General features: G+C 39.4%; 1 protein-coding gene across 3 annotated transcripts in view; it reads right to left on the bottom strand.

Annotated features, from left to right (window-relative positions):
* ABCC4 (ATP binding cassette subfamily C member 4) overlaps positions 1 to 27,139 on the bottom strand; it is a 149,464-nt gene that overhangs the window by 17,969 nt on the left and 104,356 nt on the right. For all 3 annotated transcript variants that reach the window (XM_035319247.1, XM_035319254.1, XM_035319259.1), the window contains 6 exons: positions 26,387 to 26,487; positions 23,006 to 23,197; positions 18,466 to 18,621; positions 14,163 to 14,252; positions 13,542 to 13,714; positions 6,447 to 6,552 (listed from right to left, as the gene is read on the bottom strand). In XM_035319247.1, coding sequence (XP_035175138.1) covers positions 6,447 to 6,552; positions 13,542 to 13,714; positions 14,163 to 14,252; positions 18,466 to 18,621; positions 23,006 to 23,197; positions 26,387 to 26,487 — 818 coding nt within the window. The remainder of the gene's footprint in view (positions 1 to 6,446; positions 6,553 to 13,541; positions 13,715 to 14,162; positions 14,253 to 18,465; positions 18,622 to 23,005; positions 23,198 to 26,386; positions 26,488 to 27,139) is intronic.

Genomic DNA, 27,139 nt, shown 5'->3' with positions numbered 1-27,139 from the left:
GGGTTTTTCTTAGGTTGAATAATAAAAAAAAAACAGTAACATTTAGTTCTAATATTCCTTAGTCTGTATTTGAGCCTCTCAAGACATAGGCTCAGTCAGAAAGGGAGTTATGTTAGTGTTTGTTCCTTTTGAATAATGACAGCAGGTGCACAAATGTGAATGCAGCGACTTTACTGTGGATTACTGGATTCAAATCCACAGGCGCTTTACGGTTACAGTGAAGAACTAGGTAACTAAGTATCTTCAGAGATTTGATGGCTAGTTTTGAAAATCTGGGTTCCATTCAAGCTACTGTATTCCATGAAGCTTCCATGTATTCTTTTAACAGACTTCAATAGCACAAAAATAATATCCACTACTATTTCAATCACACTCAGGATACGGGGCTAATACAAGGTCAAAACCCCTTTTGGCTTCTGTGCTACAGAACAAAAATTGTATCAGTTTAATACACTTCCAGATATCCTACTCTAGATTTCTGAGGGACTGAACAACCGCTCAGAATGCAGCTCTAATTTTTTTTTTAATCTTTTCAGAAAGTGTCATGTTCGACCATCCGAGGCTCCAGGAATACCCATGGTCTTGTCCATTGGCCTGCCTCAGACATTTTATCCATTTGAGAGTCTGTACGTGACAGCAGTTAGCTCTCCACCAAAGGAAGTCCTATATACACATACTTAGGATGAGAACATCAACACTAATGGTAGCACGCGGTTTTCACAAGGAACTGTTCTACAGCTGGGACTACAAATTCCTGTATCTTGTAACTTACAGAATCCCCTAAAGAGTATGTCTAAGATTTACTGTAAAGCATATTCATTTTCCAGTGTTGATATTTAAACAAGTAGCAAAAAAGCCAAGAGAAGAGCCAACAGAGCACAGCATTTCCAGCCTTAATGATTCTCTGATTTATAGTCTAACACCAGCACCTTTCTACATTCTCCACATGTCCATCTGAAGATGGGCCACTGGAGAAAAGTTCACATGAAAGTTATCAGTAGGGTGGCTGGGGCTCTTGCATTCCTTCAAGAGCTCTGCTTCTACCTGGACTGCAGATTCAGACTCCCCCAAGCTTATTCTCTCTTGTCTGCTGCACAGAGTTGTGTCCAGCTGTAGGTGACTCCCCTATCACTATGCAAACTGCCCAGATGTCCCTGCAGTTTCCCCTTTCCTTTCAAGGTGTTTATGCTTGATTTCAGTGGACTGATCTGCCCTGCCGCAGTGAGATGTCTACAGTGTGTTTTATACACAGTGCCTGATTTATGAGGCTCAGATGTTCCACCACGGTAAATGTAATGTAACGTCAGGAAAATGGGAACACCTGAATGAGGGAGGTGTACCAGAGAGATGTGGGAAGTAATTTTCCATCGACCAAAAAAAAAAAAAGAACTCAAGCCTGGCTGTGAAGTACGTTGTACTGTTATCCTGAATATTAGTCATTTCAGTATGCAACCACAACAGGTTTTCCCATAAATAAATCAAATCTCTTCCCATGGTTCTCTTCCTCAAAAACTTCCAATTTGAATGAGTTTTTAATTACTAGATCAAGTTCTGCTTGCATAAAGAGTTTCTATTTCAAAGCAGCATTACACTGATATGAAAAATCTCCATGGAGAAACATCCTTGTCATTGGGAAATGCACAAGTTCTGGCTACTTTAAGACTTTTCCTACAGAAAGACCACAGAATGGTATATAGAGCAAACAACTGCATGAGACTCTTGGCAGATGCATTCACTATGTCCCTGGGTGAGCCTCAATTTCTCTATGCCTCCATTTTCCCCCCACCTCTAAAAATACAGTTTCTAAAAAGTATTTCTCAACCTGAAGAAGGAAGCAGAGAAGAGGGGGAGGAATGGATGACGGGGATTTTACGAGATCCCACTGGAAGTCTTGGGAGTGGTGCCTCCCAGCTGCCCCAGGCTACTCCTGGCTGGGTTCACTGAGCTGCAGATGCAATTTAGGTAAAAAGCTCTCGCCCTCTAAGGTGAGGAAAGGACAAGGAAGCAGCTGTTGTGGTGGTGGGGAAGCCACGTGGAATGAGGGGCTAGTGGAGCAAGCCTGAACTGAGCTTTTGCCAGGATTTGCCTTCATAACAAGAGGCAACTGTGGTACTTCTCCTGTCCTCCCCCTCTGCCAGGGAGACGGATGTCTGCCTGTGCCAAATGGTTAAAACTGGATGCACATGATGGGAGGAGATACAACCTGGCTTCTCAAACAAATGAGGAAAAACAAGTGAGAAAATGTCCTATGAGACTCTTGAGGAACACTGGAGAAAAAAAAAAAAAAAAAAAAGTTTGAAAACCACTGGATTATAATTTTATGGCAGCATTATTTGATGGCCTGACTTAACAAGTCTTTCCAACTTTGGTTCCAAAGATTGTATGGATACTTCCCTATCTCACCCAGGTGTTTGAAGTTTAATTAATTAATGTTTGTAAAGAGCGTTACAATTTCCAGATGAAAGGTCCCATGCAAGTGCAATGTAGTATTACTCATTGAGGTGATTGGGTTAGAGAGTATCACATTACACAATACAGCTCTTCCCTCAATGATTTTATGCGTTTGAAGTTCTGATAAAATGTATTTATCACTGAGACAGATATAATGGAAATACTCTTAAGGCGTGACCTGGATTATGAAACCAGAGGTATGGGTTTTGGGAATGGAACAAACGAGAATTAAAACAACTCCTGAGGCCAGATTTGTCTTCTACAGTTGTATAAAACGTATTCTGTTCTTCCTTTTTTTTTTTTTTTTACTATTCCAGTAGGCTTTCTTCTCTTCTAAAATAGAACCGGTTATTACAATGGGTGTGAGCAGACATGCAACAGTTCACGTTCAGTTCCTATTTCCATACTCATCCAACTTGACATTTTCTCATGACTTTCTAAAAATTATTTTCTGTTCTCATTTTTTTTAATGTTTAAATTAACCCTAACAATGAACATTTTCTTTTTGGAAAGTTCTATTTTAACCAGTAATTAAATCAAATTACATCAAAAGCACGTGGACAATGTCAAACTGAAGACTGCAATCAATATGCTTAAGGCAGGGATGACAGTCAAGGGGATCCAGATGTAGACAGGCTAAAAGAAAGGTCACCAGGAACTTCAATACATTGAAACAGGTCAGATGAATGTCCTGAAAAGGACATTCAAATACCTGAATCTGGAATGGACATACCCCCTCTTAGCAATACCAGTAAGTGCCTGGGCAACAGCTCTGATGAAAAGGAGCTGGGGTCCTGGCAGATGGTAGGCTAAACGGGAATCAACCACTGTGCCATCGGTATCAAAAGTGTATCAACACCCTCTTTCCCCTAAAACACGAAAGATGAGAATAAATTGGTGTGAGTTTGAAACAGGGTCACCAGGGCAGTCAGGGCACTGGACCACTTGCCCTGTGAGAAGAAGCTGACAGCACAGCGTTTGCTCGTCCAGGAGAACAGATGACTTCAGGGGACTGAACAGCGATCTTCCCATAACTACAACAAAGTTACTCAGAAGAAAGAGCCAGGCTCTTTAGTGAGATGTACTGTGGGGAAACAAGAAACATTTGCCATAAACTGAGGGGAGGGTTCAACTGGATATAAGGAAGAAAAGATTTCATAGTAGATAATCAAGCATTGGGGCAGATTGCCCAGACAGGCTGTGGAATCTCCACCTTTTGAGGTTTTCAAGACCCAACTGGATAAAGCCCTGAGCAACCTGATCTGAAATTGTACTAGAGACCTCCTGTGGTCCATTCCAATCTGAATTATTCAGTGGGGAGGGAAGAAATCCTAGTTTATGCTCAGGTTACATACACTTGTCCAGGCTTGGACTTGTGACCAAGTCAAGAAAGCTGAATAGGTCTGCCCAAAATTTATATGACATGTAAGTTCACTCATTGTTTGTCAAATGACAATATTAATATGTTAATATTCCAACTATGAGGTTCCATTTTTGTTCTTCACTCGTCTTCTATTCACCTTACCAGGACAGCCAGTAACAGAGATTTGGGACGGCTTACAAATGAAGGCGTTATTACATCTAGAAGTCTCAGTTAAAGAAGGAACAAACCCAGAAGTTTTAATAATACATGATAGTAGAAGAGCAATGCACTTTGGTTTGTGCATTTTTACTGCACAAAGTTAATTCTGTGAATTACTAAAACACATTATAATTTTGAGAGACCAAATTTTAAAATATGCAGCTTTTTTTGGCTGAGTCTTCTGAATTTTCCCGATAATTTAAGTAACTGATTATTTTTCTATGAATGCTGTTTTTATTGTTAATGGCACTCATTAATTGTTTGTTCTCTAGAGGAATATTCTTGTTCCTTGTATTTTTAACACACATTTTTCTTACTCTTCCAAAATTCTGTTTATTTCCACTAGGAGTTATATGCCTGAGTAAACCAAGTAATTAAAAAGTGTAACAAAAGCACACCTGCCACAACTCTAATCATTCTAAATATGCTGTAATATTTCTGATTTGTTTGGAAGCAGAATCAATAACTCTGAATAAGGATGTCAAGAAAACCGGCTTGTTAATGGGTCAACATGCCAGTTTCCTTCTTTTTTCTGCCTAATGCTTCTCACTCTCCTCGCACCCCTAAAATTACAGAAATCTGTAAGAAGATCAAAATAAAGCAATGTAAAAGCTGAAAATTTTTTAAGTTACTAATGACTGTGGACTCTTAAGGCATACTTTCTTGCAAATCTCTTTAATATACTCTAAAGAGATCAAAGCCATTCCATAAAGACTGTATTAGACAATGTATGAACATAAACGGACTTTTAAGAAGGTAGGAATCTTAATACAGGCTAAACTGAAGAAACACAAGGTCAAAAATAAGATACTGGCTCTAAAAACACAACAGCGTAGTTATATCATTGGCAATAATACTGACCAGTCTGGGGAGAAGAGTGATTTCCAAATTTAATGCCTTATTCAAATGATTTTAGCAAAAACAGTATTTAAGAACATCTAGTTCTCATTTCAACTGCATGATTTTAAAGGTAATACTAAGAAAACATCTTCATGGAAAGAGTATTCTGTGCATAACATGTTAATTGTAGTTAATGAACCAAAACCCACAGAAATCCCTTTGGACAGCTAACAAACACACACAGGCATTAATTAGGTCACAGTTGTTTCCTCACAAGTCTTTTGTTCACTTCAGTTGTAGAGAACACCAACATATCCATTAGACTTGTGGGGAGGTATTCACCAGTGAAGAAAATATTTATTTATTATACCCTAAATGCTTGCAATTATACAACTTATTATGGCAGTTCTGCTGGTTTCTCTCTTTGTACATAAACTATGATCACTCAGTTCACAATCTGCTCTGTTCTATTCTTCAGAACACCACTCACCTCAGTAGATCCAATTGTTTCATTTTGCATACTTTGGGCAACCATTGTACCTCAATAACAGATTTTAAGATGTTTTGGGCATCCAATTTTAAAAAAAAGGCACTGAAAGAATTAACAAGCTTCATTTTAACATAACAAAAGCTTCATAAATATTTTAGGGTTACCATTGAGAGGATAAGGGTAACTTCTGCTTGAAGCACAGCTAAATTTGAGTTGCACTCATGAACATGCTTCGCCCACTATGTCAGTCACTTCATTAACTGACTGTGAAGAAAACGTTTCCAATGGGCTCCTGTTCCTACTGCAGAAAATTGCAAAAATGCAGACTGCACATCATTTCAAGGACACAAACCAGCCTGATTTCCTGACAGCCTACCGAAGACCATTGCCTTTATGAAAATAATCAGCAAGATTTCTTTTATTTTCTGTGTGTGGACAATGCATTATGGGGCACACATGATGGCACAGAGAGTGTTTCACAGTGGCAGAGTCACTGCTCTGTTGGGAACAAAGATGGCAGAGGCTGCTGGATTGGTAGTGCTTCATCTTTTCTGTTTGAACCTTGTTTAGAAAACTGGCCATGTTCATTACCTCACCAGTCTAGTTCCACTTCTTCCACCACCACCCTTGCCCCAGGGCAGCTGCTGCCTCCTTACCACCACGTCTCCTGCCCCAGAACCTCTACCACTTCCTTCTCACACATCCCACACCACTAACTATTGTCACTGCCTCCCTCAGCCCACCGAGACTGAATTAATAAACCTGACTGAATCCAGCTGACTCTGTCCAGAGCCACTTGGGTGTGTCTTCACTACTACCGGCAGAGCTTATTTGCTCAAGTCTGCTGGTGCACCTTACCTACAATGTGTTTATGCCTCGCAGGTTGGAAACCACAGAGCCAGAAAATGTAAGCAGTCTTTTCAGGTCATTACTTCTACAGTTTTATGATTTGCCAATCACAGTAAGTAGGATAAGAAGGATAAGTCTACTTCTGCCCATTTCTGGATCAAAAGTTAGCTGAATAAATACAATTATTCATTTTCAGTAAAATAAAAAAGAAGAATTTAAGCAGTTAACTCTTACCATAATCCGGTCGCTGTCGATAATGGTGTTCAAGCGGTGTGCAATGGTCAGCACCGTGCACTGAGCAAACTTTTCACGGATCGTCTTTTGAATGAACTCATCTGTTCTGAAACACAGAAAGAATAGTGCAGACAAAAATAAGATGCTTACATGGAGAAGTGAATGACAGGCAGGTTTTATGACTTCATCAAACATAACTGTTTATCAGGAAATATTCTTATGGAGTCATGGTAGTGCTTCTTCCTCTCGTTACATTACATGACTTGGAGGCTTATCATGAAACACTGCTCCAAAAGCTATCCACAAATAGTTAAGGAGGAAATAATTTCTTCTTGGAAGCAGAGCAATAGGTTTCACTTCAAGAGACTAAATTCCCAAGCTTTGATTACAGAAGCAACATTCCTATTAGCAGGGTTAGATATTCCTACAGATTTCTACACCAAAACTCAACTGTCATTTTCTTTTAAAGTTTAGACTGTGCAAGCAATGAAGAAAAGATGGTGAAAGTAAATATTCTTCATTGCAAATGAATTGAACACAAGACAGCCCATAACCAAGGTTCTTGATTTCAACTGCAAAAGGGGATTAAATCACAGAACTGGTTGGTAAATGAAACTAGAACTGGAGTAGTTCAAGAACTTGAACAGAGATTGGCATACTCCATAAATTAGAAGTATGAACTGACACAGAACCTAAGGAATGGGATAAAAGCTTTCAAGTTAAGAGCCTCAGCCTACTGAATGAATTAGCCACCTATGAAAGGGTATCAGCTAAAAACACCAGACTTGTAAAGAATGAAAATTAAGCTAGAGCACAGACACTGAAGCACAGCGTTAATGTGAGAATCTCACAAGTTAAGCTGAGAACCCTGAAAAGGAAATATAATTGTACTGTAAAATAGAAATGACGCTAAAATATTCTTTAGTTGTATAAACACGTATTAAGGTAAAAGACTAGCAATAATGATAGAACTGGAGATTACTCAAGAAGCTAAAAGTACAGGAAAAGCATTGACACCACCTAACTTAAAGCACTGCTGTAAGGCTTAAATTTGGTAATCTACATAGTTCACTTCACAGTCAATGAAAAGAGGAAAGAAATGGCTGGAAGGTGAATTAGAGCACCTGAATTAGGCAGCCATCAGGTGATGAATGCCCTCTACAGGCACCTGTCAGCCCACAATGCACAGGAAGCCTCAGTTCCCAACCTGGACACAAAGCCGGGCCGGGTGAATACACAAATATTGTGTATCAGCCATCAAAAAAAACCATGAGTGGCAACAGCGGAGGAAAAGGCAGTGTGGGAATGCAGCTGCAGAAGTTAAAATTCTTTTCCAAGATAAAAGGAAGACACAAACAGCTGAAAATATACTGGGGTTAATGGGACCAGGGAAGCTGCAGCTTAGAATTGAGGTGTGTGAAGGCACGGGTCTCATTTCCAGGATTTCTACTGAAGCAATATATTGTACTTTTATATAGTGACTGGAGAATAATCAATGCTGTAGATAAGAGTTAAAACAAGACAGGAGATATATTTGCATAAACTGATATGTTCAGGGAGCCATGTTAGCCTCAACCAGCTGCTTGAAAAGCCTCAAACTGTTACAAGTAACCAAAAAATCAAATACAATAGAACAAAGATTGAAGCAAAGCATGTCTCCCTGTGACAAATTATGAATTTTTAGATAGAAATAGTACTCTACAGTGAATCTGTCTGGACATGATAAATATTTGACATTGCTTCATTAGTTAAGCAAAAATAATTGTTCTGTTGCCAATATGTCAGGAGGCACTAACAATAAGAAGGGGCAAATATAACTTTGGAAGAACAGTATGACTTGGAGAAATGGAGTAACCATCAAGTTTCCACAGCAGAAAGCACAACTTTGTGCTTCTAAGGACTGATCAGAACTTCAACTGCTTAAGCAATCGGCATGACAAAGGAAAAGAGATCACTGCAGATGACAGGATAAATCATCAGAGAGAAGGAAGACAAACAGTTAAGTAAGAGTTTCTGTGAAAGCTTACTGGGGATAGAAACATTTAAACTCTGTCGTGAGTTGGAAATGATGCTTTAGACAGGAATTCAGTCTTTGCCTAAATTCTTAGTGCAGCCTGGACCATCGGATGGGTTTGGAATCTAGCAGACTCCTCCTTCCTTGACCTACTCTATCGACTGCTAACAGCTTATTAGCAAGAACAGACAGTAAGAAAATGAGAGGACCAGGTTTTTGGCCTCATTCTGAGATAGCCTGGTCTTTATGCTCCTATATCCTAAGAGAAGAGACAGGAAAGATTTAGGAAAATCTGTCTCTCTTCAGCATCGGTGAGGCCACACCTGCAGTACTGTGTCAAGTTCTGGGTTCCCCAGCACAAGAGAGACATGGACATACTGCTAAGAGTCCAACAAAGGAGCACAAAGATGATTGAAGGACTGGAGCATCTCTCCAATGGCTGAGAGAGATGGGACTGTTAAGCCTGGAGAAGAGAAGGCTCAGGACAGGATCTTATCAATATCTGCATATACCTGAAGGGAGTGTGCACAGATGGAGCCAGGCTCTTTTCAGGGCGCCATCTGACAGGACAAGAGGCAATGGGCACAAACTGGAGCACAAGAGGCTTTATCAGAACATCAGGAAACACTTGTTTTTTAAAACTGTGCAGGCGACTGAGCACTGGAACAGGTCACCCAGAGAGGTAGGAGAATCCCCTCCTTGGAGATCTTCAAAAGCCTCCTGGACATGATCCTGGGCAATGTGCTCTGGGTGGCTCTGCTGGAGCAGGGGGTTGGACCAGATGGCCTCCAGAGGTGCCTTCCAACCTCAACCATCCTGTGATTCTGCAACCAAAGAACATGGTGGGAGGTATGTGTTTCGCAACTCCTGCTTTTGAACCAAGGCCGCTGTACAATCAGGGAAAGGGATAGGAGAAGTCATGACAGATTTCTTTAGCCCTATGTGTTAACAGTCTCCTTAAGGAAAAGAAGTTGTGCATCCTTAACACTCCACTCTCATGTGCATGGTTCAGATCGTAGCAATACCAGCGCTTTCACCCCATTGTTAACGCACATATATATTTTTTGCTGTCTTCTCAGTGCTGCCTCAATGACCTGGCTACTATTTATTTCAACAGAGAAAATCAGGGCCACACATGATAACACGCAGTAGGGAAGAGGCTTATATAGACAGCAGGATGCATTCTCTGCAATGGTTAGAGATAGTCTACACTGAATAGAAAAATGGAAACAAAAGCTTCAATACTACCTGGAATAATGTACAGAAAACCTTTTTCTTTCCCTATAGTCAAGCTCAAGGTGAGGTTTCCTGCAGAGCTACTGAGGAGCACAGAGAATTGTAGCTTGCTCACGAATTTTGAAAATAACTTTTAAAAGAGCTCAATTTTCAACTCTCAGGTTATTCTTACTGTTCTCTCAGGAGAATGCATAATCCTTGAACATCTCTGTTCTCTGTATTCATTTATTATACCTGCCTTTAATACATGCATTCCTTATAGCACCATCCCTTCATGTATTTACAATAGAAAACATTTCTCATTCTTTTATAGATAATATCAATCTATTATCTTAAACAAACATTTCTTGAATATGAACTTATCCCTCACAAGGAACTGCTGGTCGTATTGTGGATGTGACAAATGTTCTAAAATGAGACTATAATCACAAAAAGACAATACAGCTCTATCTTCAAATATCACAGTATGAAATCTCGTGTAGATATGCCCACTGGCAGACCCAGACCAGATTCTCTCTAACGTTCATGGTAGATCCTGAAGTATAGTTTTTAGGGAGATAGGCAGAAGCCCTGTCAGTAACCTCCGGAGAACCTTGGAGAGAAGGTAAGAAAGGCAAGAAAATCTAAGACTAACTATGAAACGGAACTGTGTGCAGAATTAAGCACTGGCGGGTGCAGAGACTATATTACATGCCAGTTAGAGCTGTCTCTACCCTCCATAGAAGTGCCAAAGGAAGCAGAATTTCTGTCCTTTTTTGAGAGCATAGATTGTAGGCACCTTTGGGCTGCCAACCCACACTGACAAAATGGCCAAGCAAGTGCCAAGGGATTCCATCGTCCACTTCAGTGGATCAAACCCCATAATCTTTCAGGCACATTATAAAACAAAGATACAACCCGAATACCAAACTAGGGCTGCTGGATGACAAAAGCTCAACCCTAATCTGATAATATGAAAATGGGAACCACGATATTCCCCATTACAAAGAACAATACAATAAGAAAGCACAAAATGGTGGTATGGCTGTCCCATTGGCACTGTGGATTGGGGATCTAAGAGCAGGTTTCACAGCAACCCAAGATCTGGTATATCCTGAATTAGTTGACTGTGTAAAAAGAAAACTGGCTAAAGAGCAAGAATAATTACAGTCTGAGTGTGAAGCAACCAAGCTGCTTGAAAGAAACACTGGATAAGTCATTATCTTCAGCTTAATGTCCTCCTGGGATTGTCCTGGAACCGTATCTCTCACTGCACTATTCCTGCATGGCCTCGGAGAAAGCAACACATGATGATAACTTCTCCAAAAGAGAAACAAGTACAGATACCAATTAGATGCAACAGAAAGTTAAACCTTACAAGGTTAAACCGACTAATGAACTGAACTATGTGCAACGACTGTTTTTAACCACAGTCAATAGATAACCAGTGTGAAAATGTGATGGTGGACTGGCCCTAAAAGGTTGTGTCCTCTACAAGCAGTAAAAATACAAGTTAATAAATATTACTGTGCTCAGTACACAGAGAGCACTGAACTTACTCAGTATTAAAAAAAAAGCCTCAGTTGCTAGTGATTTTGTTTCAATATACTACCAAAGTGACTGCAGAAAGACTTTTCAGCTCTTATACTCCAGCTTTCATACAACTTTCCAGAATCACTTAACTGCTATAAAATTATTCCATTCTTAGGGATAAGAATTCTGGCTTCAGGACCAAAAAGATAACATCAAATTAAATGCCTGTCAGTCATCACATACAACATGCAAGCACTCTGACTTAGGAGAACCTTCTTTATGGCAGGCTCCTCCTCTCCCTTAGAACAGCACTGACACCCCTGCAGCATGCAGAGCAGCCAGTAGCTATGAGGAGATAATAAGGGTACTTATGGGAGCTGGAAGACGTAGAAAGAAGGGAGAAAGATGCACTCCAAATTCTTTCCCTTTATTCATTTGCTCAGGTTCACTCAACAGCAAAAAAAAAAGAAAGGCCAAGCCAAGCTGGAGAACCATGGTGAAGAGTCTCTCAGCCCAGGAAAATGACATATCCACTGCCTCATGCCATCTCACCCATCCCTCTCCTCCTCCCTCCCTCAAACCCTGGCTTCTCACATTTGTTTCCAGGTTGAATTGAAGGAGGGACATGGTTGCAGCAGCGGTTGAGGTAAAGAGATCAAGAGCCAGAACAACAGAAAAAGAAATAATATCTACAGAGCCGGCGGCAGCTCTCCATGGTTTCCTATCCCAGGTGCTTGATATGATGTGTGCTTGCCGCCAGGCTAGAGACAAGGGTGCCAGGTATGGGGGTTGTGCATCAGAAGAGGAGGAGGTTTTCTTTACATGCCAAAAATGCCTCCTTAACTGTTCAGTTAAGCAACACACATCAGCATTTCCTGATGAACGTCCTATCAGATTGCACAGCTGAAAAATACTTTGCTCTAGTTTTAGCAACACATTAAGGAAAAGGTAATAATGACTGTAATGCAAACTGAATTCAAAGGAGAAGTTCCAAGTTATTATTTTTATTGTTATGCCTAGAGTTGATACAAACAAACATTTACCTTATTATAATATATATTGCAGCGCACATTAATCAAGATCAATTAAATGGATAGTGCAAGTTGAGAACACACACGTTAGATGCCAAAATAGGGAGGATGAGTAAGATGGTATTAAATTTCCACAGCTATGATTAATCACAGTTAATCTATCAGTGCTTATACAAAAATATTCTAATAGTCAAAAAATAAAAAAAAGTCAAAAAAAAGAACGTCTGGGAAGGGAAAACACTTCTCTAAAGGTTTTAGAAATACACTGTTAGCTGAACTGCAAAGCTACCCTAGTGGCACCACTTCTCCCCCAAGAAGATGTTATAAAAATGAGTCACGCCCAGATGACATACAAAATCCTTAATGCATCTGTTTGAGAGACTTGCTGTGTTATTGTCCTTTTTGGACTTTGAGTTCTCCCTCAAGCCATAGTTTGTTGGAACTATATATTCAGCTCAGACTAATTGATGCAGTACGTTTGCAGTATTGTTTCCAAAATATTTCCACCAGCGTTTCAAATGTTTCAAAAATTAACAGTGGGGGTACTTAGCTATTGGAACAATTTAACAAGGGTTGTCATTGAAATTTTTTTCTATTGAGGTTGGATGTTCTTCTAGAAGTACACTCTAGTTCAAACAGGAATGAATTCAGGAAAGTTCTGCTGGTCTGAGTTATGCAAGACAAAATAATGAATGATAAACGAGTTCCTCCTCTAGCTTTAAACACCTCCAAATCTGCTTTGCAATTGCAGTGGTCTTTGGGATAGCTTACCTTTCCACCCCTATTTTATTTACATTGGTATCTGAGCCATCTGAAGGGACAGCACCTCACAACCATATGGTTTTGCTTAGAATCACTTGTTACCCTTCTAATTTTGCATTTTTTGAGGGGTGAAGAGAGGAATGGGGTAGATTCTTTTATTTATTATTCATTATTTTTGCAGACACATTTCTTCCTGAAATCAACAGAACTCAACTTAGTTTCATGGCTATTCTGATGTTACTGATCTGCATTTCCAGCAAAGTTCTTATTGATGGCTGCAGGACAAATACATTTGGAATATTAAGCTTCCTATTCCACACTGAAATCAGGGATATTTGGGCTCATATCCAGCTCATATCATCTGTTCTGGAGCCAAAGGTGAGCCACCCCAATATGAATAGACAGTTATGATAGGATTGTGGAAAACATAGACCAGCAATACAAACTACAAGAAACACAACGTATTTAAGTTCATCTCTACAGCACAGGTGATCATACCAAAGAAAAACAGCTCATCTTAACATGACTTTTTGTTTTTACCTTGGGTCCACATTTGCTGTTGCTTCATCAATGATAAGGATCCGATTCTTTTTTAGAACCGCTCTGGCAAGACATACCAGCTGTCTCTGACCAACACTAAAATTAGACCCAGATTCTGCCAGCTGTGTCTCCATTTTATTAGGCAGATCTTCCACAACCTCCTTCAGTTGTACCTGTTGACATGTCAACATATTGTAGGATGAGTAACTCCCTTTTAAATCAGCTATTGTATGTTTGATGACACAACAATAACTATGCAAGGTTTACCTTTTATATTCTGACACAAAATGACTAAGTGCCAAGTTGGATTACAGTGTGTCAGTTATTAGAATTTTAAAAAAGCGTATTGTTAGGAATCTATTAATGTTCATTAAAACTAAGATATGAATCAAAACGTAACCAAAACATCATCCCAAGGGATAATTTTTTTCATAAAAGACTTATATAACAATATACATGTCTACACACACGCACAAATGCACACATTTACACTCACACAATGCTCTATTTTTTTTCCATCAACAGTTATGCCCTTAACAAACCTCATGAAAACATCTAAAACCCAATGCACACAAGCATAATGGTGTTATTTGGCTTGTAAATATAGATTTAGTAAGTCACCTCTTCCAAGGCATTCCACAGATCTTCATCAGTGTATTCGTTGAAAGGGTCTAAGTTTTTCCTCATAGTTCCAGTGAATAAAACAGGCTCCTAAAACCCAATGAAATTAGCATTGTGTTATAAACACAGGTTTTATATCACAATAGGTAATAATCAGAACTAACCTACATCAACAGTAACACAGAAACATCCTAAAACAAGCTATCTGTTACGAAATGCAAAAGAGCATTTAGCACACTGAAAAGAGAGGGGGGGGAGTCAAGTGTCTGGCCACTCTATATGGAGCTGATTTCCCAAACAGGGCAGGTCTATTTGCAGATTACAGTACACAGTTACGTCGGTACTCAAATGGGCATTTACATCCCACTGTTTTGATGCCACAAGCTATATATATATACTTGCACGCAATCACTGCTATCCTGGTATTGTTAATGAAAACCAGAAACTGCTGCTGTCAATGGGGTCACACTCCTACATTATGCTTGGGCAGTTTTGAAAATTTGTGTTTACACTAAATAAAACAAGACAGGAATTCAATTGCTCACAGTGCCATTTTCATTTTCCTTTTTTTTTTTTTTCTTAAACTCTTCATTTCATACAATAAAAACCCTTCAATTTTACCAGCAAAGTCTAAAAGAAACAGATTTCACCATTTCAATGCAACGTTTAAATCTATACGCTTAAATGTGTATCTTACACTCACACATAAAAGTTCATCTATATGGCTTCAGCATTATACCAAGCTTATCGAGATCTGGAGTATTGCTGGGCTAACTCAAAATAAACTAGGGAGTCAGATCAGTACGGTCTCCCAGTTCAGGTACCAGTGTGGGTTACCTGTGGTCGAAGCAGCCATTGTTCTCATTCAGACCAGTAACAGAAGGTAAACTGGCAAAAACTGGCACAAATCAATGCACACTGAAAAAATGGACTATTTGAGAAGCGGGAAGATGGCTTCTGGTCCAGCACTCCCTAAGCAACAGGTCAGTAATCACTAAGGTGACTTGACAGACCAGAGAGTCACAAACTGACACAAACTCCTCTTTACACTACACAAAGACAACAATAAACCAATAGCTGCCAATAGTACTAATGATAAATGGAGACTATGTTATCAGAATCTTGTTTAAATTGGAGAAATCTTATGCAAAATGATTTTTTTTTTTCTTCTAAAGAATGTTTGAAGTTGTATTTGGTAATCTCAGCTTACTCTGAGACCACCCTCTGTCCTGACTGACATCCCACCTAAGCCTAGTGATGGCTGGCTCAAAATGGCAGCAGCAAATCAGAACTGCATTTCTACATTAACTCACTGTCTTCACATCTACACTATTCTGAGGGGTATAAAAGGATTAACTAAGACAAGACATGCCACAAGTGGTATAAAAACGTATTCCTTTCTTGACATGGCACGCCAATTATTTGAAAGTATCTGTCATGCTGGCAAAACGTCACTAAAAACCTGTTGAATGAACAAAGGGATTTAATAAAAACATTAGCAGGCTAAAGAACATTTTTCTTCAAAAAAAACCTAGAAAGTAATTTGTCTAACAATAACTATTTTAATACACCACTTGGTGTGTTTTTGAAGGTATTGTTAGCTTATTTTCCTTTTCAATCTATTTTTATAGGTTGGTAAAATAAGCAAGTGAATTTATAAAGTGTTCATAACTATTATAAAAGTCCTAACAACACACATGTACTGCAACAGTAGATAAGGATATTTTTTAATTATCGTTTCTGACACAGATTATTATTTAAAATAGTCTGGTTTATGAGAGGAAAGTAATAAGACAAACCTGTAAATAATTGTTGTAAAAATGCTTGCAGTCAGGGAGGCAGACAACATTTGCATAGAAAAGATTTACAAACACAGCCTTCACACAGCTCAATCCAAGCAAGCAATTAGAAGCCTAAGCACATTTTTATTTCTCCAGGTATGTATTTAAGCTTACATATAAGAAAACATCAGTCTTGACTCATCACTCTAGGAATGGGTTAGTTTAGCATGCCTTATGTTATGATTTTAATGAATATCTCTCCCCCTTTTTTTTTTAAGGCTTCCCACATAATTACAAAGATATTTGCTGCAAAATAACTGCCTGATATCACACGACTATTTCTATTATTGACATTACTGTTATTAATGCACTACAAAAACAATGCTTATCACTCAACTTAGTATAGTATAAACCTTATTCCAAACCTTCCTCCTCTTCCTAATAGCAACACTTCATTGTTTCACATATTTTTAGTAAAAACAAGTCTTCCCTTATGTGGAAAAGAAATGCTACCTGCTACCCTCCAGACAATTAAAACCCTTTGGGACCATGACGAAAACCCTATCACAGTATTCTACAGGATTAAAATAGTTTTATAACCATGTGATAAGCCAATGTATGAATAAACAAACCACATATAATTAAATAGTGAACTTTGAGCATCTGCTTCACTCAGTGTGTAGAAACTGTATTTGACCAGCAGCTTTCCCATGTCAACGCTATTTTATTCAACTGGGTTGAATGCTTCCAAATGTAGAAATCACCTGAAATAGCTACAGGTAGGGCTTTGATAAAGCTGTAGACCTTGAATGAACTGATGATCATCTATTTTCAGGAGAAAAGAACATTGTGCACAAGTGTAAAAAGAAAAAAAAAAAAAAGAAAAAAGAAAAGCTTAAGTCCACATAAAGTTCTCTTTAGATATGAAAAGGTGACTAGTTCCACTGGGTACCTCTGCTGTGCATAAACAAATACCTCAGCATGCAGAAACAAACAGGCAGCCTGCCTAAGCCAGCAATCCAATTGTTGGGGGAGTGGTGTTCTTGTTTGTTTGTTTGTTTTTTGGCTTTTTTTTTTTTTTTTTTAATAATAGCATATCTACTTTCTCTGACTCCTGCTCCTGAGAAAGGGAAAAAAAGGCAGGTAAGTAGGGAGGCTTGAAACCACTGTTCATTACCATTTTTATCAGATTCTCAATTTAAAGAAAGTAATATAAACACTCTGAATGCCATCCTGCCAACAGACTAGCAAACATTCAGATACAAAAATGGTCAAAGGATTCTAAATACAGCTTCTGTAACAAAATACAGAGATCTGAGAATTAATGCTAAACATGGCAAATGAATTCCTCTGCTTTCCAGCCTACTATTCTACCTACCTGCTAGAACAACTTAGATGAATTATTTGCCAAAAAGATGACTTTGCATTTCCAACATATAAGCTTCTCTCTCTTCTTCTACTCTCCACTGGAGAGGGAGGGAGGATCACAGGAGAGATCAGAGCCCTCATGAAACATGGTAACCTGCACAGGCTCTGCCTTCAGGAAGTTTTGAGGTAATACATAACCCTTCTCTGGTTCACTGTCTCATTTGAAAGGCAGACAATAGAAGACAACACTTCTGGTCTACAGGATTTCTTGGAACATTCATTCTTCTGTTCCAACATCAGAGATGAGGCTATTCCCAATATTATTTTTTTTTTCCTTCACTGCAGCCTTTCCTGCGTTCAGCTTCTGAAGATCACCAAAATTTTATTTATAGGTCATAATGACTCATCTTTCTCCCTTCCCCTGCTCTCCTCCTCTCCAGCCCTCTCCCACTAATGGGAAGGCTGTTAGCTCGCTTCCAGTCAGCACATTTGCTCTTTCAAGATCGAGCCTCAGTCAGGCTGTACAGGGGTGACTACAGAGGTGAATGTGGCCCCTTAAAGTCCCTTGTTAAGAAAGCTTCAGCAATGCATCAGGCAGTTTCTGCCAAAGGATCAACTCTGGAGATCCTTTCAGAGGATTGCTGAAGCTTGGTGTATTCCCACCAGATTTTCTTTGCTCATTCCCAGTCATGGAGGACAGCATACTGCTAACATACATTTGCACTTACGCCAGAGGAATAGACAGGGAACAAAACTAGGAAGAAAATCTTCCAGTCCCCAAAGCTGATTCCATTTATCTTAAAATAAGCAAGACCTTGTTCAAGTAAGAACCAGAGAACCATAGAATATCCTGAGTTGGAAGGGATCCACAGGGATCACGCAGTCTAACTCCTGGCTCCACAAAGAACCACCTAAAAATCAAACCATATGTCTGCGAGTGATGTCCATACGCTTTTTGAACTCTGACAGGCTTGGTGCCATGATCGCTTCCCTGGGGAGTCTGTTCCAGTGCCCAGCCACCCTCTCAGATTAATGCCTTGCAGAAATTTCCATACCTACTGAACACGGGGGTGCATGTGGAACATATCCTGGCAAAGCACTTTAAAAACTACATGGCTATAGGAAAAATGTGTATAGCCAAGTCAGTTTCTTACCTGAGGTATAATTGAAATTTTCTTCCTTAAGTCATGAAGGCCTAGCTCTGATGTCAAGTACTTATCAATCCAGATCCTTCCTTCAGGTTCAGCCAACCGAAAGAGGGCTGCTATAAGAGAGCTCTTCCCAGCTCCGGTTCTTCCCACAATTCCAACCTACAGAACAAACCAAGCTTGTACAATTAAACCAACAGCCTTGCAGGATAAATTAATATGTCAAGCAATAGTTTTACAACATCACAGGATTTATAATAGAACAAGCATCAAATAAAACTACTTCATAATTAACATTTCTTTTTCATGAGGAAAAAACCTCCCCCCCCAGATCAGCTGGGATTCAGGTGACAATTGGATCCTCGGTGATTTCTTGGATCATATCATTCAAAGGTGAAAGAAATATTTTCCTAACAAAGATTTTCTCTTAAGGTGTTGTGTTTTATTGTATAAACAAGATAAAGGAGCTCAGTGAGTAGAGTAATGTGATTCAAGCTAGCCAATTTTACACTAAACCTCGTTTGCTCTTTGACATTAGGCAAATCACTTCAGGCATGCATCCACTTCTCAATCCAAAAAAGGACTCTTACAAAGCATTTCAGGAATAATTTACGAGTGCTATTCCCAATTTACATAACTAAGACTGATTTTGCTTAGTACGGTTAAGGTGAAGTTCTGTAAAGTAGTCAAGCTCTAGAGCCAAAATAAAGCTAAAACTAGCAGTAGGATTATAAACAGCATTCATGCTTCAGACAGCTTCAGGAGAGAGGATACAAACATTGAAACTACAAGACTGCATGGGCAAGCTGAAATTCTTGTCCACACACGTGAAACAGTGAATAATAAAATCATAGTGATTCAAGCTTCTATAGGTTCCCCAAGGAAAAATAAGAAACTGTGCAATGTGAAAAAATAATGCTTTCGGAAAACAAGAGGTAGAGACAACACAAAATATGGGATTGCTAACTTTAATGACAAGGGGCGAGAATACTCATTAATACTCATATAAAATCAAGACTTAGGAGAAAGTAGGGCCATTAATAAGTAAGAGGAGACATAATTAGTGGTGATTAAACACTACTTGAACAGCAAATTCTTCTTTTTTTTTTTTAATGTTGTCTTCAGGTGAGGGATTCTTAGAGAAAACAATCTACAGTAATCAACTGTATCATAGAAGGTGATGGGTGTAGCTCTACACAGATCTGATTTGGCAGGATTTGTTATTTCCTGTACTCAGTTCTAATTGCTACATTTCCAGAAAGAAATCAACCTACTGGAAAGAGTTCAGAGAAGTGCAACATAAAATTAATATGGGTTGGAGATACTGATTTTACGAGGAAGGATTTACGAGGATTAAACATGTACAATATAGCCTGGCGAAGCGATTTGGGTGCAGAAAGGAGGAAGAAACACGAAAACCTTCATGAATATACGTACAGACACCAGAGGGAATTACCCACTGCCTGAGACTCAGATGTATGCAGTAATGACTGCTGGAATGAAATTAAGCATAGGAAACATTACATTGAAGAGCAAGGAAAAAACTTTCTAATAGCCAGAGACACTGACCCCAGATAAAGCAGCAGTGCTCACATTTGAGCAAAAATACACAAAACACTACAAAAGTATATTACAAGGAGCAACTTACAATGCATGATCTAAACAGCGTTTCCTACTTCTATTTTCTGATTTAACAGTTTCATCCAAAAATTCATTATTGTACAATTGTACATAAACTAACTAACATTTACACAGTGCTTATTAGTAAAGATACTACACAATGTAAGCAAATCTGTTACAATAAATTATAAAATATCTTGTATTCTAAGTGATGTCAAACCAAATGATATGAAACAAAGGAAAAATAGTTATGAGCAGTTACACTACAGCTCAAAAAGAAAATGCTGAATGGATACAGACATACAGAGTTATGAAAACAAAAGTTCAATTGTTTCTCTGTAAATGTCAATGATATAAAGTATTGTATTAAGAATATAAAGAAAAACATAAAAAATTGATACTTAAAATAAAAATGCAGCTGCTCTGCATATTGTCAAAATCCCACTTTCAGTTTGGCATCCAATGAAAGGACTGTGCTCTTCAGTATTTAGAAGAATCTACTTGTATTTTTGGTCCAATTGACTACAGGCTGCTGAAAATTGACATGAATTTGAAACAGCTCTCGCTATACACTTTTTTTTTTTTTTTTAATACATTGTATTCTTCTGAGGTCTCTGTTCATAACCAGTGCAAACACAAGGACGGTCTGCAAATAGAAGTTCCAGCCGCCTCACAGGAATCATCTGGGCACGATTTTGTAGCCCGATGTACACCATGTGTATACACGAGAGTACACCTGCTATACTGGACTCATCATTACTCAAATGTCACTTGTACTTCAAAGTGAATCTGAACAAAAAATGAGAGTGAGATTTACAGCATGTCAGCTACTCCTCTCAAACTGCCCTTGTTACCCCTCAGGCAACCTCGCTGAGTATCTGCGTGAACAGCTGCCATGCCGTAAATCTAGCCCCTCACCCCTCCTAACTTTTTTCATGTAGCCATATCCTCAGATTTAGGATCTGTTGGGGCAAGGTGTATTTAACAATGTTAGTCCATACTCATTCGTAAGTTGTTGAATTCAGCTAAACCCCCTAAACAAAGACTGGTCTTTAAAAACCATGGCCGCACATGCTAACCTTCTGCTTCAGCTACACCAGGCTGAAGAGGTTAATCACGGCCGGCTGCTGGCAGAGCTCCTTGCACGTGCACCCTCTGGTCTGCCTCAGGCAGACTGCGCTATGTTAGCAAAGATGGTTCAACAGAAGGATCTTCCTAGCTTGCTTTGACTGTGAGGAGATCCTAAACAGAGACATGCAGCTTAGGTGGCAGCTGTAAAGGCACCTTAATCCCTAAGTGATCTCTTAGAAGTTATAGCCTCCATCCTTACTGCACCTACAGCCTCACAGACTTGGTGCTGGGTCAGCTATAGGAAAAACTACAACTAGGCAGAAGTTCAAATTCACTCGTTCTATCAGAGGCACTGCAGCCATCAGAAGTCTGAAGTAGCCAGGGGTTTAAAGCTGGCACAACAGTTGTCACTGACAGCCACATGGGCAGAAACCCCCAGTGCATCTGGAAACCTGGTTCTGAAGAGACATTTCTCCATAATTAAAAACAATATAAGGGGCACAGATGCTTGGGAGATTTATTTTACACAGTGGCAGTCTACTGCAGTACTGTGCAAAACATCATAGAAAACAAACATGAAATTCTTGGCAATAGTTTCAAGCTGGACAAATTCACTTCAGAATGACAAAACCACAGCATAACCACTCAGCAAAAATAAATACCCCCAGTCATCCCTCCTCCTCCTACCCCCACCAAGGACTGAATAAGACATTGCTAATATCTCTTGCTTCCGTTTTCTTTTTTATTATTATTATTTTATTTCCGTCTCTCACTAAGAAATGTAAACCTTCTTGTCTGCTATTACATTAGAGTGATATATAGCAGCTGAAGAGATGGCCCATAGGCAAGAAAAGTAGACAGCAGATAAACATCTCTTCAGTTCTTCTTCTTAAACACTGTTCTTAACTCGTCTGTACCTAATTCCATGAGATTGTCTCCATGAAGCAAAGTTGGGTTGAATTCTTGTAACATGCATGCTATTAAAAAGGCCCACTTGAGGAATGAAATGGGTTTGGGACTGAATGGAAAAGCATGTTATAAGTGAGGCCAGGGCAATGATTGTAGAGAGCTGAACCAGCCTCCTAGGGAAGATATCCTAATCAAAAAAGCACATGTGCATTTGAAATGTAGCAAAGCATGAATTAACACTGCAGGGCTCTAATTTAATTTTGTCTGTGGGGGAGACCTTCCCTGCAACACTCTTACAATTGGGATAGTGTCAAAACTGGGGAGGAAGAGTCAAATTTGCAGAAGAGGAAGAATTTTATTTCTATGTTTCTTTTGGCTACCCATCTAATTAACAGCAACAGTTAATTGGATTGGTAGCCGAAAGGAACTGAAATAAAATCCCCAATTCTAAAGTTATGCAACTGATTTGTGTTTCTTTCTTCTCTCTTCCATTCTGGGCTCTGTGTAAGAACATACACATTCCTTATTGTCAATTGTCTCTGCTCACCTTGTGTGCTGACATCCTTCATTCCATCTATGTTTCCTCTACTGAATTCCCGATCTCCTAACGCAGCTCCATTTGCTTTGGATTTGAACAAACACTTTGGGTTTTGTTGGTATTTTGAATGTCTGCCACTTTTTGATGAAACCCAAATTTCATCAGAAAGTTATTGAATGTTTAACCCTTTGTTTTGATACATAGAAACGCCACGTTCACAGATGCATTTATGCTACATTTACAGGAAATCAACAGGCTCCAACTTCAGTTATTAAATATGATTATGACTTATTTTTTTTTTAAATAACACATCGGATTTCCTAACATCCATTTCTTTTATAATGTATTTTTATAACAGCTTTTTTTCAGTTATCATATTTGCTTAATTACTGTAATAGGCATACATACCTTTTCTTTTGGTTTAATTACAACAGACAAATGCCTTAACACCAAAGGTCCATCTAGACTGTACGTGAAGTTAACATTTTCAAATGCTATCATTCCTTGACTTGGCCATTCAGGCGGTGGGTGCTTGTTGGTTTCCCAAGGGGCTTCTTTTTCAAGATCTGTGTATTCCATTACTCTTTCTACTGATATCATCTAAGGGGAAGAAAGAAGACAGGTATCTACAAATTCCAGTTTATTGCACATATACTGCATACATGTATATATATGTATGTACATGGATTTTGACAGTAAAGATTCAATGTAAATTTTTCCAGAGTTTTTCTTTCAGGTACAGATAGGAGTGCTTGGTACTGTCCTACACTTACTTTATACTACTGAAGAAAAAGAAAAAACATATTCCATGTCCTACTACAGACTCCAATCTATCATGATCCATAAATCCATACACAAGCCTGAATTTCTAATCAGCGGGATAAATTACAGTTTGAAGTATGTGCATAACTGTTAAGAAATTTAAGCTGTGATAGTTATCTGTCAGTCCTGGCTAAGATGACACCATTTCAGTGAGTGTTAGGAAGACGGAGCTAGAAATGAAACAGCCATATGAGCTACAGGCAGATCCATGATGGCTACTAACATCAAGTTAACAGTTCCATTTTCCCTTTTTTGTCTTCTTCATTACCACTGCACTAACCCCTAGCAAATCTTTTTAATATGTTTGTCACAAGCAATTCCAAAATCCAAGATAGCTTTCACCATATCATTGCCTTAATATGCAGCAAAACTTGTTTTCCTGAGCATTTTAAGCCAGATAGAAAGGAAGTGCAGTATTTACTGCTGTCCCTAGTCTTGTTGGAGGGATGAGAAACAGAAATTGAGCTATCTAGACACTTTTTCTTCTCCCTCAGGAAAATAACAGAAGTTCTGTTTTGGCTCTGGTGTGCATCCTTCACCCATACATCTGTTCCGTAAAATTAATTTTACTTAACCGTATTCATGCACAGGTGGATTCTGAAAAGGCCATCATAAAGACATCTAGGAGGCTTACATTGCCTGGAGTGGCTTCAAGGCCAGAAATTACCAGGCAACGAGTTCATAGAATAGCTTGGGTGGAAGGGACCTTAAGGACCATCTAGTTCCAACCCCCCTACTGTGGGGGGAGGGATGCAATCCACTAGATCAGGTTGCTCAGGGTCTCATCGAACCTGGCCTTGAACACCTCCAGGGATGGGGCATCCACAACTTCTCTGGGCAACCTGTGCCAGTGCCTCACCACCCTCTGAGTGATGAATTTCCTCCTAACACCTAATCAAAATCTCCCCTTTTGTAGTTTAAAACCACTCCCCCTTGTCCTGCCATTGTCTGACTGAGCAAAAAGTTACTCTCCATCTTGTTTATAAGCCCCTTTAAGTATTGAAAAGCTGCAATAAGGTCACCCCAGAGCCTTCCCTTCTCCAGGCTGAACATCCCCATCTCCCTCAGCCTCTTTCCATAGGAGAGGTGTTCCAGCCTCTGACCATCCTTGTGGCCCTCCTCTGGGCTTGCTCTCACAGCCCCACGTCCTTCCTGTGCTGGGACCCCCAGCCCTGGACGCAGCACTCCAGGTGGGGCCTCACCAGGGCAGAGCAGAGGGGCACAGTCCCCTCCCTCCCCTGCTGGCCACCCCTCTGGTGGTGCACCCAGGACGCAGTTGGCCTGCTGGGCTGCAGGCACACACGGCTGGCTTGTGAGGAGCTTTTCATCCACCAGCACCCCCAAGGCCTTCTCTGCAGGGCTGCTCTCTGAGCTCTTCTCCCAGGCTGTGCTCAGCTCTGGGATTGCCCCGGCCCAGGTGCAGCACCTTGCACGTGGACTTAATTAAACCTCCTGAGGTTCACGTGGGCCCATTTCTCAAGCTTGTACTTTGGATGGATCCCTTCCTTCTGTTGTATCAACTGCACCACTCGGCTTGGTGTCATCTGCACACTTGCTGAGAGTGCACTCGATCCCGTTGTCTATGTCATTGACAAAGATATTAAACAGCACCGGTCCCAAGACAGACCCTTGAGGGACACCGCTCGTCCCTGGCTTCCACTAGGGCATAGAGCCACTGACCACCAAAGTTCTCGGACCTCACTACCACCTGCCCTTTCCACATTACAAAATAAGATCCAAAGAAAAACATGTAAAGAAAGACTAACAGAGCAGAATAGAGAGGAACTGTTCTTGCCTCCCCAAAATATAATCAGCCCTTAGTAACAAGGGATTCTTGTTGGATATCCACCTGTCAAAGAAGTTGATGCTAATCATAGCTCCATAAAATGATCAACTTTCCACAACAAAGGCAGCTAGTGAATGGTGAGTCTTCCCCCTCCGAGGCATTTCTGAATCACGGCTTCAAACACAGTAACTCGCTACACAGGAACCCCACAGATTTACACTTCCAAATCTTCCTAACCGGTAGAAAAAGAAACCCTGAAAGCTTTCTTCCCATTTCTCACCAAAGTCTGTCACCATTCCCTTATTCATGGCTGAACAATGTTCTGAAGAAGCAGGGTGCTAGACAAAAAATAAATAAATGCAAACCTAACATTATGATTTATCTGTTATTAAACATAGTTTCATTCCTTTCACTGAAGGACTACATGTATTTCCCACAGTATGGCCAGCAAATCGGAATTACAGGCAACCTTCAATTGTCAACAGAAAACAGAAAAGCATGCTTATTATGTAGTATGTTCTTTTTATAAACTTTTTTTAATACACTGACTTTAAAAGTAGATAGGCAAAACAGAGCATGTTAGTAAATACTGTAAATTGGAGGAGGGTATTTTACTTCATTTATTTTCAAAAACACTCAGCACAACAAAAACTCTCAGCAGAATATATGCTTAAATACTTGCACCTATTTGTTAACTTGCACCAATTTAAGGTTTAAGCCTTTACAGCAATTAACAGGGCTATAAAAATTGCAATGAGAGAATAAACTAAATTTTAAAATGCAATAACGCATAACAAAAATTAAAAATCCCAAATCTAAGAATTCTTTAAGAAAAAAATCTTACTTATACAGGGATTAATTTTATGTAATTTTAGCTACATACAATGCAAATATCTACACTGTAACTAGACAGTCCCCCTTCTGCTTTAAAGGGTGATTATAAAGGCTCCCCTACTATCAATGGAGAGGGATGATTCATCTGAATAGACATTCAAAATCAGTCAGACAAATTATAACCTAGAAGAGGCTATTTTTCTCTACTCTGCTGACTGTAAGTGGTGCCTCAATTGCTTGCTAAGGTATTAAAGTCCTAAGTTAATTAAGAAGAATCCCATCCTTGAGGCTTTATGTCACAACTACAAAAAGGAAGCAAGAAGCAAAAAGGAAGAGGTAAACGTTACCAGGTTTTCAACTTCAGCACTTTGCCTAACACCCCACTGGAACGTTCCCATGAGAGTGATTGCGTAAGATAGCGCCAAACCAACCTGCCCCGCATTCAAAGCTGCAGAACAAAGGAAAAAGAGAATCAAATAGGTACACTGGTAATTACACAAAACTCTAGTTAACTTCACTTTCATGAGGTTACTTACATGATGGAAGTATCACAGCCAGAATTTTGTTTGGTTACACCATACTTACCATCTGTGCAATGATGAGTAGCTCCGGGCAGAACAGCTACTTGCAACATTTTTATTTTATTTTAAGCTTTGGAAATTATCTGTATGTCTGAAAAGACAATCTTGATTCTTGGTTTTGTACTTTATCTAGAAACTGAGGCTCAATCTCAAAACCATACTTACATATCTTGCTAAGGTCATCCCTTCCCAAGCTAAGCATTAGTAATTTTTCAGTAATTTTCTAAGGGATTTACATCAGCCCCTAAACCCAGGCAAAAAATGATTGTAAAATGATCTCAGAATAAGTTACAAACATTTATACCAACTCTGCAACGTTTTAAGTGATCAGATAAAATAACAGGACAGAATATTTCTTCCCCTATTTACATAAACTTTTATTGTGTTCAGTGGGTCTGCTCTCATAAAACAAATTAATTTTGTCTGCCCCAATATTAAGCATGATTGTCTTCTAACTAACTTGAACTTTATCCTAGCATAGCTCTATTGACTTCAAGAGAGCTACTCCTTATCCAGAGG

This window comes from Oxyura jamaicensis, chromosome 1, assembly GCF_011077185.1.
Source record: "Oxyura jamaicensis isolate SHBP4307 breed ruddy duck chromosome 1, BPBGC_Ojam_1.0, whole genome shotgun sequence".
Taxonomy (NCBI): Eukaryota; Metazoa; Chordata; class Aves; order Anseriformes; family Anatidae; genus Oxyura; species Oxyura jamaicensis.
Note: the sequence above shows the minus strand (reverse complement) of the source record. Positions and strands in the feature narration are given on the sequence as shown.